Source organism: Vigna radiata, chromosome 6, assembly GCF_000741045.1.
Source record: "Vigna radiata var. radiata cultivar VC1973A chromosome 6, Vradiata_ver6, whole genome shotgun sequence".
In the NCBI taxonomy this organism is placed as follows: Eukaryota; Viridiplantae; Streptophyta; class Magnoliopsida; order Fabales; family Fabaceae; genus Vigna; species Vigna radiata.
This window is the reverse complement of record NC_028356.1, coordinates 7,005,904-7,024,413: the sequence shown is the minus strand read 5'-3', so window position 1 is coordinate 7,024,413 and position 18,510 is coordinate 7,005,904. Positions and strand designations below refer to the sequence as shown.

At 32.5% G+C, this 18,510-nt stretch overlaps 2 protein-coding genes across 2 annotated transcripts; both read right to left on the bottom strand.

The window, feature by feature from the left end:
- Positions 1-269: 269 nt before the first annotated feature.
- Positions 270-7,995, bottom strand: LOC111241854. The gene is made up of 9 exons (XM_022782175.1): positions 7,663-7,995; positions 7,325-7,470; positions 2,207-2,303; positions 2,039-2,125; positions 1,762-1,878; positions 1,494-1,658; positions 1,359-1,415; positions 1,065-1,208; positions 270-977 (listed from the first exon to the last, which is right to left on the bottom strand). Exons 1-9 carry the CDS (start codon positions 7,993-7,995, stop codon positions 594-596), a joined length of 1,530 nt encoding a protein of 509 aa, XP_022637896.1. The 3' UTR covers positions 270-593.
- A 5,991-nt stretch (positions 7,996-13,986) lies between these two features.
- Positions 13,987-16,959, bottom strand: LOC106763013 (glucan endo-1,3-beta-glucosidase 2). The gene is made up of 4 exons (XM_014647165.2): positions 16,773-16,959; positions 14,593-15,846; positions 14,483-14,510; positions 13,987-14,375 (listed from the first exon to the last, which is right to left on the bottom strand). The coding sequence occupies exons 1-4, from the start codon at positions 16,828-16,830 to the stop codon at positions 14,219-14,221; spliced, it is 1,497 nt and encodes a 498-aa protein (XP_014502651.1). The 5' UTR covers positions 16,831-16,959; the 3' UTR covers positions 13,987-14,218.
- Positions 16,960-18,510: the final 1,551 nt, after the last annotated feature.

Sequence of the window (18,510 nt, the reverse complement as noted above, 5' to 3'; positions counted from 1 at the left end):
TTGAAATATATTTGTTTGAAAATTTTGATATTAGTTTTTTATTAACTTTTGAAAAATTTATATTCTTTTTTGTATTTTTGAAGTATTAGAAAATGAGTCTCATGCAACATATACAGTTGACTTGAATCAAAAGGAAAAATCATTTTTATTTTATTTTCACTTTTTATCATATTTAAAACTACTTTTCATCATTTTTATTTCAATTGTAATATTTTTATTATTTTTTAGAAAAGAGAGACGCAAAAAAAGTTAATAGAGTGGAAATGAAATAAAACCTAAAGAAAAGGAAATAAAGATGAGAAAAATAAAAAGTAAGGATGTGTGAAATGTAGAGATTAATTTGAAAAAAAAAGGGCAAAACTGGAAATAAAAGTATGGAAGTACATAAAAAGTGTGTGTAATGAGAAAAAGCTACACACATGGGGGATGGATGTGCTGGAGAAACCCGTGGTGCAGAAAGTAAAACGAGGCCCAACAGGAAATTAAAGCAATCCAAGCTAACGTTGAAGATTCTTGATTTCTTACAATGGATGAATCAAAATGCTTTATTCATTGATTTTTGAACTCTGTAGATAATTATATCCTACTAATGATCAATCGCCACACTTGCCACCAGGTCCCCCAAATTCTAGATAATATCCATGTGTTCTTCCATGCCCATAGAATTCCGCATTGAAACATATGGATCTGTCGACAAATTTGCTTACCATGTCTTTTTGAGGTCCAAGATCTGTTCTTTTTCCATTTTGAAAGGAGACCGACCTAAAGTAACAAGCACGACCAAAGTTAGGATCTGGAAAATATCCAGATCCCATTTCAGGACTCGGAGTTCCAGAAAGAGTAACTGTTCTTCCACCCCATCCCACCTGGTCAGCTGATGACATATTCCAGAACAATTTTGCTGGATAATATCCAATATTAACCCACTTATCATCTTTTCTCTGAAGATTTAACCACCAATTTTTCGTTTTCGGATCCTGAAAATGTATGTAGTTTTTTGTCAATCATATGATGTAGTTTTTTGTACATAGTTACGAGGAAAGTTGTGTAAGCCTCAACATAACCTGATTGATAGAAAATGTATACTCAATTATTGTTCCTCCGACAGATGTACGAGGCACGAATGCACCAAGGTATTTTTCTCTATGAATTTGAACAAAACCTGAACACTGCAGATTGTAGCATCCTGTCTTCTTATAATTATCTCTCTGTAACAATTATACATATATATATTATTTAAATATGTAAATAAGGTTATTTATTATATATATATAGCATAATATCTAATTTTATAAGGTCAGTAAGGATTTTTAATAGAAAAAAATAGATTAGAAATAAGTAAATAAGTTTCTTCTCACCGTCCATGAAGAGTAGATAGCAGTTGCAGTATTACCACCGTATACTTTCGGAGCCACCTTTCACACAAATTGAATGATAAATATCGATTAAAAGGGCCTTTTTTACAAAGAATAGTTGTGTAAATTAAAACTCACATGCCATCCAAAAGTGATTTTGTTAGTGCTTTCTACTGGTCCATTTTCAACCCATATATGAGAAATGCTTGTTTGATCTCTTGACACTTTTGGATTATAGATGCTATTGCTTCCTGTAACTTTGTAATAAGGACCATGATTTGATTTCAGATATACTTCAGCAAACTACAAAATTTGATAGATTTAAATAAAAAACATTAGTTATCATGCATTCATTTTGTAGAATTAGAAAATCTTTAACTGTGTTGTTGTACAAGAAAAATCTTACATGAGCACCCAGAAATTCTTGGCTTAGGCTTTGATTATAAAATGATGATTTTCCTTCAATGATATCATCTTTTGATATTCTTCGAATGGGAACTGTTCCTATTGGACATTTTTCTTTCTGGAGTCCAAATGTGAATTCATTCGATGAATTCTTTGTAGTTGTTTTTTCAAATGAGTTTAGAAAGGTAGGTTTTCTATGTAAATAAATAAAACAAGTATTATAAAAAAATTTGAATAAAAGTTAACATGTTTAAAGATATTAATAAAAGAAAGTATACCTGTAATTTGTGATCTTTTAATAAAGGATGATCAAATGCTGGTTGTTTGTAAATATCAACACAATCCACAATATATCCAAAATCTGTCTATAAAATTCAAAATATAGAATATAAAAAAAGTAATCATATCTATTGTAAAGTAGAATGAAATAGAAGAAGAATATGTACTTGAATACTCTTGACAGAGGGCTTATTAATGACTTGTAACTCTCTTTCTATCTCCAAATCATCTATTTGAATAGCATGAATTCTGTAAACATCATGGCTATTTGCCAACCACAATACAAATAACAATACCTTGATCATCTCTTTTGCAGGATCCTTTTATCAAATAAGATGAGTGCTTATGGATCACCCTGGGGAATTGCTCTTTATAGGCATTAGCAGTCAAGATGGAATTGATAAATGATTATATGAATTCGCAATAAAAATAATGAGCTATTATTCCTATTTAACCTAATAGACATATTAAAAATAGAGTTAAATATATTTTTGGTTTCTTAACTTTTAATGAAAATTGAAATTAGTTCCTTTTCAAAATTTTTGTTTTATTTAGTCTCTCAACTCTATAAATGTATGAATTTAGTCATTTTAACCAAATTTTGCTAACTTTATTTGATGTTTCAATCATGTTTCGTGATAGCATTTGGATTGTTTACATTGTTTGACTCATTTTGCTTCTCAGTTAACATTGAAGCAAAATGGGTCAAACAATGTAAACAATCCAAATGCTATCACAAAACGTGCTTGAAACATCAAATAAATTTAGTTAAAAGGACTAAATTCATACATTTATAAAGTTAGAAGACTAAATTAGACCAAAATTATGAAGAGGGACTAATTCCAATTTTCATTGAAAATTAAGGAACTAAAAACATATTTAACTCTTAAAAATATGATTCAATAAAATCCTTTCTCACGAAGGAATTCAAACTTACATCTATTTAAATTTTATTGTATATTATAACTAAATTTTATTAGTTTAAAATATTGGTTATTATTTGTCTATTATTATTTATTAGTCTGTTATTGTTATTTTCATATAAGTATTATTCTAATAGGAACATCCATGTTTATGTTGATCTTATAAGAATAGTATTACCAAAAAATAAATACATTCATATTCTATTATAAACCTTTATATACTTAATTATATAAAATTTTAATCTTTTACTGAGTATTGACGTGTCGATCTTTTTCAACAGAGAAAAAAAAAAAACCATTTCCAGAGACAAACACATTTAAAGTTACCCTCAATGCTAGCCACTTGTCCACAAATTCGTGTTCAAATTTGGATAAAAACAATTATAAATCATTATTACATTTATTTTTAAAAATAATGATTGTTATTAAGAGGAAGCAGTTATAATTAATTATTATGCTCAAATGCGTTACATTATTTGAAAATTCACAATACTGAATTGTAATCATTTACGTTACTAATAAATAAATCATATCAAAGTAATTATAATTATTATAATTAACTGTTATACATTGACTAAATTGTGGTCATTGTAGAATTATAGTTAAATTAGAGTTATCAAAAAAGTTGTCTTATTAGCTTATTTAATTATAATTTTTTTAAATAAAAAAATTATAATTTTTAAATTTAAATTTAAATAAATTTCAAAATGATGTTAAACTCCAAAGACAATTCAAAATAAAAAAAATCATACAATCCAAACGTAATTCTAAAACAAACCCAAAATACGAACAAATAAGTTTTTAATATTGATAATTTTTATATCACTTATCCATTTATAATATTAGAGTACTGAGTAGATAAATCTATAATATTTTTCTCTCTTGAAACATTTTTTTTATCCTCATCTACACTATAATAAAAAAATGATAACTAATAATATTGAAACATAAAATAATAAATAATTAAATTAAATTAGGTGGATTAATGAGTCATTCTCGACTCACCATAGATTCAACCGGGATGAGTCAGATTGAAAACTAATCCGCATAAAAAAAATTATATTTTTTTCAAACCTAATCCAACTATTATAATCCACTGTGACAACACTAAGTTAAATATTAGGTTCAGTATTACTTTATAATAGATGTATTCAATTATGTATTAAATAATTACATTAATTATATACTTTTGTATACATTGCATTAATATTTTTATTAACTGTGAAGAAGAATTGATAAATGATAAGAATTCGTAGTCAAAAAATCAGTTATAAATCATTAATATATTTATTTCTACACTGATTTTCATTATCCAGGAAGGAGTTATAATTAATTATTACGTTTTAAGGCATCATGTTATTTTCAAAATTGCAATTCGCATTATAATATTTTTTATTGGTATTTTTATTATTATCTTTTTAGATAATTGTAGATTTATTAGATAATTTTGGAATGACAAGTATTTGAATTTTATCTGTGGAATATTTTTAAAGCAAGTGAAAAATCTAGAAAATTTGAAAAATATATTAAAGATATAAAAATATGAGAACGTTTAAATAATATATTAAAGAAAAAAGAATTTAAGAAGATGAAAATATATAAGGAATTATCAATTATTTATTCAAGTATAATTTTTAGGCGTAGTTTAATTTAGTGTACTTGTTCAGTGAATAAACTTAATTCATCCAGCGATAATGGATAAGTCGTCCAACATCTGCAGCTTGTCCAACGACTTATGCATTTTCAAAAATCACTAAATAGAATGTGTCACACTTTTAGAAATTAATATTTTAGGAGATAGACAACTAACCCTAACACTGTGTTCACTTGAAGGTAATTCCCTGTTCACGCAGATTAGAAAACGAGTAATTTTAAAAAAACCGTGTTCACTTTCGCGGAATTGAGGGTGATGATTTGAGGGTATTTGCGGGATTCTGTTACTGTTCATTCACCCTCTGAAGTGCAAAGATTTGGATGGATTGTTTGAGCTTTCTCTAAAATACCCTTATCATTTTAAATAATTTGCATTTGCCCTTACCACTTGTGCATGCAGTGACTCAGGAAGAGAAACAACGACGAGAAACGTTGCTGGAACAGTCAGGTGAGCACCATCGAAGTGTTTTGGTTGTTGCTGTAATATTTGCAGGGTGTGGGTGGATGAAGAAGGTGGATGATGAAGACAGGAGGTGGTCCGAGCGTGAAAGAATGGACGATGGGTGCTGCCTGGGTGAGAGGAAGAAGACGCAGAACGTGTATCCGGTTACGCATGAAGCTGTATCCGGATACGCAGAGCAATGAGAAAGATGAAGAACCTTGTATCCGGTTATCCGTGTGCTGTATCCGAATACTATCTTAAAAGATTTAAATGTTATTTAAATTATTTATTTTTGAATGCATTGCTTAAATTATTTTGCATTCACTGAAGCATGATTTTTGGTATATTAAATTTAAAAGATTTAAATGTTATTTAAATTATTTATTTTTGAATGGAATATTTTAAAAACATTAAAGAGTATTTAAGAATTTTTATTATTTGTTAATTTCTCAAGAAATAATGTTACTTTTTTAAAATTTAATATAAATGCATTGCTTAAATTATTTTGCATTCATTGAAGCATGATTTTTGGTATATTAAATTTAATAGATTTAAATGTTATTTAATTATTTATTTTTCAAAGGAATATTTTAAAAACATTAAAGCATATTTAATAACTTTTATTATTTGCTAATTTCTCAAGAAATATTTTTACTCACTTTTTTATTTTTAATTTATTAATAAATGCATTTCTTAAATTATTTATTATTTCTTAAAACTAAATTACATCATAAACAAGTACTACATTTAAAAAAAAATCATTTCACTAAAGTATAATTTAATTAAATTTTTAAAATTATTTTTAATAATTATTCTAAATTTTTAACTATTAATAAACATTTTTAAAATTAAATATAACATTATCAAATATCATTTTATATTACTTTAATACCTAGGGACATTTTGGTAATCTTCAAATTCTACCAATTAAACTAATTTTTTAAAACTGTCACATCAATCAAATTCTTCACTAATTCTCACAAAATTCACCTCCAAACTCACTCTCAATTACCTTTAAATCCACTCAACTAAACACAAAAAAAATCACCCTCAAATTCTCTCAAATCCACTCAATCACTCTCCCCCAATCACTCTCCTCCCATCACCCCCAACTAAACACACCCTAAGAGAGAAAGAACAACGATGCATTATAGATGTTGGAGTCACTCATTATCATTATTATTTTCATAATTTATCTCCTTATTTAGTGTTCAGAACGTCTAAGAGTAACAAGTTAAATAACTTACCCTTTTATTTATTAGAGTTAGATGTAATGTATTTTCACTCTTTCTATTTTTGCTATTCAATATTCTTTTTCATTATCATTATGTTTTATTTTTTATTTTAATTGCATTTATTGATTACTTATTTAATGATGTCAAGTATTTGAGAAATTATTTACAAGCTTGAATAAGATATAATAACTAATAAATTTAGTCTCCACACATAGAGTTTAATCAATTAGTCCTTAGAAACATCTAAATTTAATGTTAACTTTTGAAAAAAACATCTAAGAGATTAGAATTTTAATTATTAAAGTTTAGAATTACCTCTAAAAAATTAGGACTTGTTTGTTCGTAGTGTAGATGCTAAAATAAAAATTCGAGGTATATTGTTTAGTTTTTTCACATTAAATTGATACATGAAATCTAATCTTGATGAACTCTCTACCACATAGTTAATTTCATTTTTTTAATTACTTTCTAGAATTTAGAATTATTTTATATAAACATCAATAATTTTCATTATATCAAAGTTCCTAGCCTCAGTTAGTAATCATAGTTTTTCTAAACAAACGCAAGATTCTTAAGAAAACGATATTTGAACTTTCCATTTTATTACTTACACTATTTGGTATACTTGACAATATTATAATAAGGGTTTAATAGGTTCGCAGGTCCCTATTTATGCGGGTTTATTTCAATTGGGTCCTCCTATTTTGGAAGTGGTCAATTGAGTCCCTATTTTAGTAAAATTGAGTCAATACAGTCCTTGCCGTTAAATATCAGTGGATGGCGTTAACTCTGTGGTAAGGTGGCATCCTGAGGCACCCTTTTAATTTCCAAGTGGCACAGGTTAACCATTCAGAACATACCACCTCATGTATCCTACCACGTCATTTATGCCTTCTCCCCAGAAACCTTAATTTCCAAACCCTAGCTACGCGCCGCCACCGCCATCCTCGTCGACAGTCGTTCCATCGTGAACCTCCATGGTCGTTGCAAGCCCCCGTCACTCTCCTCCTTCGTCAATCACAAGCAACCTACAGAATCAAACCCATAACCCCACTTCGCCAGCCACGAGCAACCTCTGAAAAACGTAAAAATGAGAACGCACAAATCACAGCAATTAAATCCCCCAAATCGTGAACCTCCTTCAGTTTGTTCATCTCTGCGTGATTGATGAAGCTAACCTGCAAACAGAACAATCAAACCCCAAATCACAAAATCCCAAAATCGAGCAAGCAGAGAACGTGAAATCTTCGATTGTTTCAATTGTTTCATCGCCGCTAGTAACCTCTCTTCCTATTCTTTCTCCTTCAATTGTTTCATCACCATTAATCAGATTCATCTCACTCATTTTGTTTTCTCGCAGTCCTAGTCACCAACGCCATGCGCACTAGAATGAGAGACATGGAAGCATTCGTCAACCCCGAACAACAGCAGCAGCACGATTCCGCTACCACTGACCCGTCTTTGGTGGACACGAATAAAGATTTATTTGCATTGTTTCTGACTCGTTCTTGGAGTGTGAGTTGTTGATTAAACTCGCCAAGAATAAAATGGCACGCGACGTGTTTGTTGAATGTCGTGACTGAACTAAGGTGGAACCGCCAGCGAATTTTGGAACCCAAGCACGATGTTGGAAATGACTCCAGATCTGCTGTTTGAGACAGCACAGGCATATATTGATGATAATGTCTGTTGCGCTGCCACATCGTTTCTGAAGTGCTTCCTTGAGTGTTTGCGTGACGAGTTCTAGGAGAGTGATGGTATTGAAGGAGGATACGCTCTCTATAGAGGGCTTGTCTTCCCGCAAATCTGTATGGGCTAGGTTCTGGATCATCGAAACTTCGCACCAATATAAATACTTATGCCCTGCCAGTTTTACTGGAAGTGGATGTGGACAGTATATTTCCCATGCTTAGTTTCATCTCGGTTGGGCCAAATGGGGATGAGAATAGATTACAATATACAGAGCTTGTTTGCTTGGACATGAAAGTGAATCTCGAACAGAGAATTGTTATTCTAGTTTCATTGTTGAAGGTATCTTGATCACTTGCTTTGGTTGAAGGAGACATTGATTGGGCATAAGATCCTTCAGTAAAACGACCCCTTTAGATCTGTTCCTGTTCGTGACAGCTTTCCTGTTGCTGTTTTGCTTTCCTGTTTGACCAGAGAGTGTAGAGGGAGTCCATAGCAAAGACACCTCACCATGTCACGTCTTAAGACAATTAACGCTGTTTAGAACCATTAACGGTAAGGGTATTATTGATTCAATTTTATCAAAATAGGGACTCAATTGAGAACTTTTATAATAAAGGGACCCAATTGAAACGAACCCGCATAAATAGGGACTTCCGAACCTATTAAACCTATAATAAGCTTTTGATCCTGTTGTCAAGGACTGGTTTTTTTTGGTTAATTAAGTTTCATTTACCAATTTTGGTTTAAATTATTCATAATTTGTTATGTGATTATTTTATTGTTATTTTTGTGTATAGTTTAATTTTTTCTATATAAAGAAATTGTTAACTATTAACTCGTCCCTAGTAGTGTTATGTTGTTTTGTGTGAGAGGCACGATTTCAACTTATCAATTAGTTTACGATCTTGAAATTGAACGAACAACCCATAGGAATAATAACATGTGAAGTTCTGCAATATTTTTGTTCTTTGCTCTCTGTCAGAAGTTACCATCTTTATGTTTATCTCGAACTTTAAAAACCAATTCAATTTAATTAATTCGCTTAGCGGACAACTATGCATACCCTGAGCGAATAATCAACTGCATATCCTTCAACTGGCCATAATTTGCTCAGCGAGTTCTGTTGGTACGCTGAGCGAATAAACTCCCTTTTGGCTGAGTGCATGATTAATTGGCTTAGCGAGAAACAGGTGACAACACTCCAATTGATGTATAAGTTCCTATACAATTGACTACACAAATTTCTACTCACTATTACAACTTTTCAATGAGGAAACACATTGTTTCATGAATAATTACAACTTTGGACTCATTTATAAGTATGAAAACAAGTATTTTTTTCACACTTATCACTTAACTCTTCTCATATTCCTAATAATCATCCTCATACATTCAGAAACTCAAATCCGTCATAAATCTAACATTCTCGTGCAAGAAATCATCTCCAAGTATAAATTTTCCTTCATCGAGTATATACACAGATTTTCATGCTCTAATCATCATCTATCCATATTTGAAACCAAAAATTAAACTCATCCAACCAACATAAACTCAACAAAAACCCATATTTAACTTAGGACATAATACACTATAGATATCCAATCATTTCAACCTCCACAATTTGGTAAATTCAATAAAATTAACCATCCATATGAAACATGTCAATTCCAACTTTAGAAAACAAAAAGGATGGGTAGTTTTCACTACTCATCTCATTCAAAACAGAACTTGCATCAACAACTCATACATATATGAATATTACTTCATCATCCATCCAATACATAAAATTGAAGCTTAATACAAAATCATACAAGTCCACCCAACAATTATGTGATCAAACACAATTTCACAACCAAACATCATACTATCAAAATATAACACTGGCTTCTCTTACCTCTTGAAGACATCCTTTACAAACCTTGAATCCTTCTCCACGAGTCTAGACACACTCTAACCCTCCCCCCCCTACACTTTAAAATCTCTCAACTCACAGTCTCTCACATATTCTCTAGTGAAAGCTAGGTCAAAAACCCAAAAATGAATAACCATCCCCTCCTTTCATTAGTAGATATGCCAAGGGGACAACCATGGTCCCTCCCTCCATAAACAAACATCCCCAAACTGTAAACAGGCTCAAACATACTCATTGTAGAACCAAAATTCGGAAAAACTAGATCTAGGGAATATTCTCACCCTTTCCAAGCAAGAAAACGTGTTCCAGGCTGTCATGTTTCCATCTCATACGTAAATAATCAATTAAAACAGGTGGTAATAGATTATTTTGAGTTTAGAGGCCCAAAACATGAGTTCCTCTCTGAAATAATTGATTAACTTAAGTATTAATCGATTAACATAAGTTTTAATCGATTAACACACAAAATCTCAAAATAAACCTTTTCGTAACTTCTCCGATTCGATTGAGCCCCTTCCCTAGGTCAAAAACGTACATATGAGTAGTTAAATTAAAGTTCTTCGAATCTAGTTTGCAATAGAAAAAGAATCAACTCATTTGGAAATTTGTACAAGGAATTATAGGTAAAATAGTAAGCAAAGGTCAGAGTTGACAGCATACTATTTTACATGAAAATTTGGACTTTGATGCAACTTGGTATTTCATGAGCTTGCTTGGGTCTTACATTCTTCCTACCTATAAAAATTTCCGTCTTCTATAATTTATCCATAGGTAAAATGAAGAACCTTCTCTTCTCAACAACCTTACTAACACTAAAATCTTGTCTTTGTGCTAAGATGTTTTAGTGTTCGATAATGTAGATTGGTTTAGCCATTGATCTCAACAATTTATCAACCTTTAGACTTCAACTTTAAGGATTCGTCTTTCGCATGACAAACCAATTGGTATCTAACAATCAAACTCACCTGTTATCTGTGTTTCACTACCTCTTGTAAATTCCTTCTAAAACTTTTGCTAGCCTTGACTTCAAATCAACACCTGATTAATATCACTTCACCTTCTCTTGCTTCTTCTATTAAGCACCATACAACTGACTTAATCACTCATGAATTTTGATTTACTATGAACTATTAAAACTCTTTATTACCGTTAAACACAAACATCCTGATGACTTAAAATTTTCTTTATTGATCTCCACCCTTGAGTAGCATAGCTTCCAATTATATCATCCCTTACCCAATTAGAACTTATCCACTATAGCCACAAAACCAAGTTTGAGCATTCTCTCTTCGCTTCTTTAGCTCAGCAATGTGAATCATGTGCATCTCTCAACCCATTATCATGTACTCATGATTACATCTACATCCTTCAAAACATAAAATCATTAACTTGATCAATATCTAACAATCTTATGATACATCACAAAATAAGACTATCCAAACAGTCATTTCTCAACCATTTTGAGAAACTCACTAGTTAGTGTTGCAACTATACTAATGAAATCTCTTTATAACTTCTCTTCAAACTTTAAACTCCATGTTCTCCTAATGTGATTCCCATATTTCCTTATTCATCAGCCTACTGAAAAAGAACTTTCTCTTCACGTTAACTGTAATCCGAAATCAACCACCCTTGAAGAACAAAACCTTGAGAACTCCACCCTTCCATGATAACCCTCTCATTCCATTTCCTCAATATTGTTTCTACTACTAAAAAATGTACCCCCAAAAGCCAATTTGGTCTACCAATACTCATATTAAATTGTTTCAACTTTTTCTCTACTTCTTTCTTGAGATCTATCAAACTTGTAGTTTTCCCTCCTTGATAAATGCGCTACGTCAACATCACTATTGCTTTAACCATTCTTCCACCTGCCTCTTGTACCTTATACACTCATCACAAACTATCCAAAGGAATTATCTACATTGGTTTTTCTTTAAACACCACTCTACAAGTGAACCTCCCAACTCTAAGGTAGAAATTCTAGTACTTATTCCAAAACCTCCATAGAAATCGTTCCATAACGAAACTTTGTCTTCCCTTCTTCATTTGTCCTTTAAACTTTTCTGATTCTCACAACACTTGCCTTCATTTTCTAACTTAATTCACGCCTGAGGTATAACCACGGGTTCTTCTTTCTTGAAGCAAGAAACTCCTCTTGAAGACCATAAACTACTCTGACAATCACAAAAGAGCCACATCATCCTTCCTTCACTTGCCTTTGTCAAACATCCCTAATTCACATAACATTGATCATCATCTTTCGCTTAAACCACACTTGATACACCTCCACTATTTTCCTGCCCTTAAAACGCGAAGCACCTCTAAAGGACCCAACTTTACGAAATCCAAGCCTCTTATAATGTTATGTTCCAACTTGCTAAAAAGTCATTTCATATAAAATTCTAAATCTGAGGCCTTGAATCACCTCAATACATGCCACATATCCTAGGAATCTTTATGTAACCACCACTACAACAAACCGCACCAACTTAACTTAAAACCTTCTTCAAGGATAAACATTTCCAACTCAAGATCCTTAGGAACACAAACTCCGCCTCTGAACCTCAGAATATCATCAGCCCCCAACATAAACCATCTGGTCTTATTCGAACCCAACATACTCATTATCTTCTGTAATCTAGCATCCAAACCACGATGCTTCTCTGATCAAACTATGAAGATCATTTGATACCACCACAAAATTACACTTGATGAAAATCGAATATAACACGACCTACAATTTCGAATCTTTGAGCATCTCCACCAACTCAAACTCCGTAATCATTCTTGATACCCACTTTAGTATCATATATTGTAGACACTCCTTTTATCTATTTCAAGGTCTTTCTTCTTCTTTTCTCATACATCGTGTTCTTAATTCTCCAGTCTTACCTTTTCTTATGAAACTGACGCTCTGAGGTGCTTCATCTTTGATGCTTGAATTCTTCCACCTCTGTCCAAGATTAAACATTCCTTATATCCAAACCATTAATCTTGAAACATCCCTCTAAACTTGACTCTAATGCATTCGCTTGCTGAGAAGATCTAACCATTTCCTTCCGATCATTTACTTAACTTAAGACCCTTACTATACTTCATTTTTCCCTAACTTGAAAGAAAACTCTACTCTATACAGTTGTTCCTTAAACTCTTTTTCACCTTATACTTCTTTACTAGAGATTGCTTCCCCTTGTCCACTTTAGGATTCCTATTTCCTTAACTTTAACCTCAAACCTTCCACCACTCTGACATTTCTACTATACAAAACCATGTTGCCTTCTCAACATTGCTACGTCAGTGCACATCGACACTTTCTCTTTTACTCTGAACTCTAAATCCAACTTCTCTTACAAAAATTGTGTTATCTTATCCTTTGTCTAAGGAAACACCTTAAAACAAAAACGACGCTTCTAAACTCCAACATCTTTCCCCATCCATTGTAAACAAAAAAAAAAAAAAAAAAAAACTCTGATCTTCTAACTTCCATGCTCAAACACACTACATTTCCTTATCTTCGAGGCAAAACTGTCTCAAAGACTTTAACAAATTCTAATAGAGATAAGAAAAGAAAATAAGATCTATTCAAAACAAATTGCTGGATCTATCAATTCAAAAAATAAAATATGGAGTGTGATTACCAAAATATGCCATCCGGAATGTCAACTAATCCGACAAACATACACCAGATTAGTCATTCCGGAAAGAATACAATTAATTTTACTATAAATTATTTTATAAACAAAGTAATGAAAGGTAAAATGAGACATTATGTAAATTTTGGGGTGCAGGAAGGGGTGCAAAAGAACTTCTTAAAAACCAAGACATGTCTTGAAAAACTATAACCTCAATGAACCAGTTACATTTTCAGACCATTTTGGCTGAATGAAGGATAGAAAAGTTTGCCAATAGCCCTCTTGATTGGTACTAACGAGTAAGTTTTTTTTTTTTTTCCTTTTGTTGAAGAGCTTGAAGGGGCAATTGCAATAATATACATATATATATATATATATATATATATATATATATATATATATATATATATATATATATATATATATATATATATATAGCATAAGAGAACAGCATCTATCCGAATGGAGAACAGTCAATGGTTGATTAAAGATTGAATCAATTCTAGCTGAAAAGAATAATAAAGATGATGATTCAGTGCAGCCTCATTCAGTCCAAACCCTAAGCTGGTTTTTGTACAAAATTGAATGGACCACTATGAACAACATAATGATGCTACCAAGTCGAATATGTAGCATTATCATCTAACAAAAATTTTCAAGTAATGCTTGTTCTGACCATATACCACTTCATAGCAATACAGCTCCCCATATTAGAAATCCTGTTGCCATTAGAAGACTTCTAATTCTCAAGTCACAGTTGTCAAGGTTGTATGCTGAGGAATCTGAATTTGTAGAATTCATGGATGGAGCTGTGAAGTTACCTAAGGTGCCATTTTTCCCAAGACTGGAGATATGCACAAACTGTCACTAGTCAGTGATTGCCAAACAAACAAAACATGGAATAATAATGAAAAATTAAATGAATCAAAAAAGCAAAATATGTTATCTTACCTTCCAGGAAATAAACAAGAACCATGACCTACAGTTATTTGAAAAAATGTGTTAATCATCCTAGAAAATGTAAACATGCTAAAGCTAATCCATTGAAGTAAACAACTTACTTGGATCTGAGGTGGAGATGGTAGCTACACCATTGAAATCACAGGCATCGGGAGTTTTTCCCATCTTATGATAGTAAGTGTCAAAAGCATAATTTGCATGAGCAATCACATTGTCCGGTTCATAGCATGGTTGCCCTTGCAGCAACGGAGAGCATTCGACCTTCCCTGGTCCACATGCCCAATCTAATGCAGCCTGCAGCATCTTCGGATCAGCACCATCCTTGGCAATGCAGAAGGTTTGATTGCTGGTATCATTTGCAAGGAGTGCCCCTGATTCTGTCAAGCGAAGAATGTAAACAGGTGCTCCATTTGAATCAAATAGTCCCCAGTTCTTCTCAGATAATGGCCCTGGCTTCGTATCCTCGTTGTAGAGCTCATATATGTAAGTACTGACTGCAATTCCAGGATGTTTGGGAGTTCCGGTTTTGTTAAACACATGCTTGATCAGATTGCTGTTGTAAGTGTTGGCATTGTCTACCGTTGCATCAGGTTCGTTGGAGCCACCTTTCGAGGGCCACCCTGACTCGGTCACCACTACTGGAATGTTGGTGTAGTTGAGAAAAGCCATGGCAAAGTATGCAGCATCAACCATGGCATCAAAGACATTGGTGTAGTGAAGAAGGGTATTTGAATCCACAGCCTCTTTGTTGGGAGGGAGAGTTTTGAAGAGTGCATAGTCTAATGGAATCACTCCATTTGATTGCATGTAGTCATAGTAAGGGTAAATGTTCAGCATTAGATAAGATCCAGTGGATTGCAAGAAATCAAGTAGAGGGACTAAAACTGGATTGAGTGAACGGTTGAAGAACGCCTGGGAAGGTGGAAATGAATCAAGGATGATGGAAGATGAAAGGGGTGTGGAAACTTTAACTTGGCGATCAAGATTGGATGCAACAAGGGCTGAATGAATGTACTTAATGGCGCTGACAAGAACTTTTGCTGCATTTGGGAGAGACGTTAAAACATCAGAACCAACACAAATGGCTGTGATATTGGTGGCTGGATAATGTGCTACCACATTGCGGGAAACCCAGTTGGCGGCTGTGGAATTGGATTGACCAATTGCAAGAAGTTCTTCATTAGGAACAGTCACAACAACTTGAATGCCTGTCTTTGCAAGTGCAAGGAGCATAGCTTGGTCTGCATCATACAATCGAACATGCCGGATTTGCTGGGCTTTAAGTAGAGCTACTACTTGAGTAGGATGTGGCATATCAGAGAGATCTGTTCCAATGTTCACTCCAATAAATGCATCTGCAAGATACAGAACATTAAGATACCTTACAAGATTTAAGCACTCAAGTTAGAACATGGAACGGAAGCATATGCAAGAAGGCTCTTGAGCACATTTTGTTTGTTCCAAGCAATCTAATTTTAATTTGGGGGGTAGCATAACATTATGATGATGAGCTATCTGTTAAGATTGCCTGCAAAACTTTAAAACAACAGAATAGCTCTTCCAAAAGTAGAAATTTTTTCCAAAAATAACTTCTCCAATCTCCAGTACAAAGTATTACACACCCAAAAGTTGGGAGAAAATGACAATATACATGGCTAAGCAAAAGAAGGACAAAAGAACCGTCCTCTTCAATATAAAATCTCTGAATCCTACTTGTGGATCGCATCCAAGAAGATTAACAACAAAAAACTCCTGACTATTTTTAAAACATTTTATTAAATATTAGACACAACAAGCTCAATCTCAGAATAAAAATGTTATGCAAGCGTACAAGCTCTAGTAGGACACAGACTAACCAAGCTATAAGATGCCTACTAAATCATGGTTCTCAACGTTTAGCACCAAATAAATCTCAAACAACATTCTGAGAAACTAATCCACAGCAAGGGTGTGCTACTCCTAGCTAAGGTGTCAAAATGGAAAAGTGTATTTAGACCTTGATAAGGCAAAACATTGCTAAGTTTTACTTCCACGAAGCCAACTCCAAAACCTCATGAAAACAGCAAGGAATCATATGCTAACTAAGCAAGTAAAGGCTCAAGAAGAACCGTGCAGGTTAAACAAAAGTGAGTCTTGCTGTGATTTCAGAACAATGCCACAGAAAACAGACCAAAGGGCAATGAAAGATTCAGAAAACAAGCACAACTTCAAAAAGTGGAAAACACAGGATCTCTCAGCAGCACAGTAAGCAAAGAAGGAGAGGGTAAAATGGTCCACTCACCGTCGTCAGCAGCAACAAGAGACACTGCAAAAAGCAGAAGAAGAAAATGCACAGCCATATAGATTCAATGGCTCTGAGAAATCTGGAAAGAGGTCTCAATAATGAATGAGAGAGAGTGAGAGAGAAAGTGTATGAATAGGGAGAGCAGAAGGAAGTGAAAACCACAAGGAGTAAATTGAAAAGCAGAAAGTGGGGTAAAGCTGTATGAGAATATATGACTGTGTTCGAGAGGGGGCTACAAGATCAAGACAGAAATCACACGTGGAAAGGTTGTCAGAAAAATCAAACGGCTAAGGAATCATCCTTCAATGAAGTTTCACTGTTAATATACATTAAACAAGCTTATGCAAGTGGCTGAAGGTCTCAACAAACAAAACCAGGACTTAAGATTAAGACAACTTTTTCTATCTATTTGTTTTTCTGTTACTAATCTCTTCATTTTACAATGTGAAAACATATGTATTTGTCCAAACAACGTTAGTTGCTAAAACAAATTTCGGCTTTTGTAAGACTCGAATATTTTTAGAAAGAATCGAGCTTGCTTAAACAGTTGGACCAAGCATTGAATAATCCTTCTGTAGTTTGAATAATCTAAGCCATTCTATTAATGAGGTTTCAAATTTAAATCTTACGTGGAATATTGTATAACATGTTTAAATCACTTGATGATATGTTAATAATTTTTTATAATAAATTAAATATGATTATTTTATTAATTAATATATTTAAAACAGATAAATAAATTGTAAAAAAATAATCAAATAAAAGTTATTAAAAAATAATTTGCTATCACCAACTTCTTCTCCCTCCCTAGTAATTGGAGAATGAATGAGTGCAAGTTTGTATAAATAATAAATAAATGTTAGACTTTTATAATAATAATAATAATGTTTATGTGATTATTATTACTATGATTATGGTGTGTGCATGTGGAGGAGAAGAGATGCACCTGTTCTCCTAGCCGTTACAGTACGGTTCTTTTCTCAGATGGAGTGGTTTGTTGTGTTGTATTAATAGCTGTTGAGTCTCTGACCTCTGTTTGTTTGTTTGCGTCTCTTTACAACATGTATACACGTCTTTTTTTCTTTTTTAAAAAGATGGAAACAAACAAGGAATAGTGGTTGCATTGCATCTCTTCTTCTGGGTGAGACCAGAATAAAAATTTAACTTACAAAAAAATAAAGAAAAGTTTTCTCGGAATATAATATTAATAATATTAAAAAAATTTCATGAAATTTGTAAACTTAAATTACTTTAATTAATTAAGAAATTTGAACAGAAATTTATTACTGAGAAAATTTTCAGATCTCTGAACGAGACATGTCAAAAATATTAACCACTCATTAAAAAGACAACCTACCTTGACCCAATAATTTTCATACGTCATGTTAAAATTCAAAGTCATATTCATTTTTCTTAAAAAAGAAAAAGAAAAAATGTGGTTATTTTTAGGTATATCTTACCGTGTTAATTAACGTCTGCATCAATGATGACGCCGAAAAGTCCCACACTGGGTAGTGACAGAAGCAATAGCATGAAAGAACGGAGCATGGTAACCTTCTTAGGGGTTTGGTAGCTACGAATTGGCCCACTTTCTAAATGCTGTTATTATTAGATACGCCATAACACAGCTATTTATGCCATACGCTACAAACCCTTTCACTTTTCACTGACTTTTTTTTTCCATGTTTTTCCTATATTTGTAATTTATTTCAAAATTAATATTTATTTTATTTTA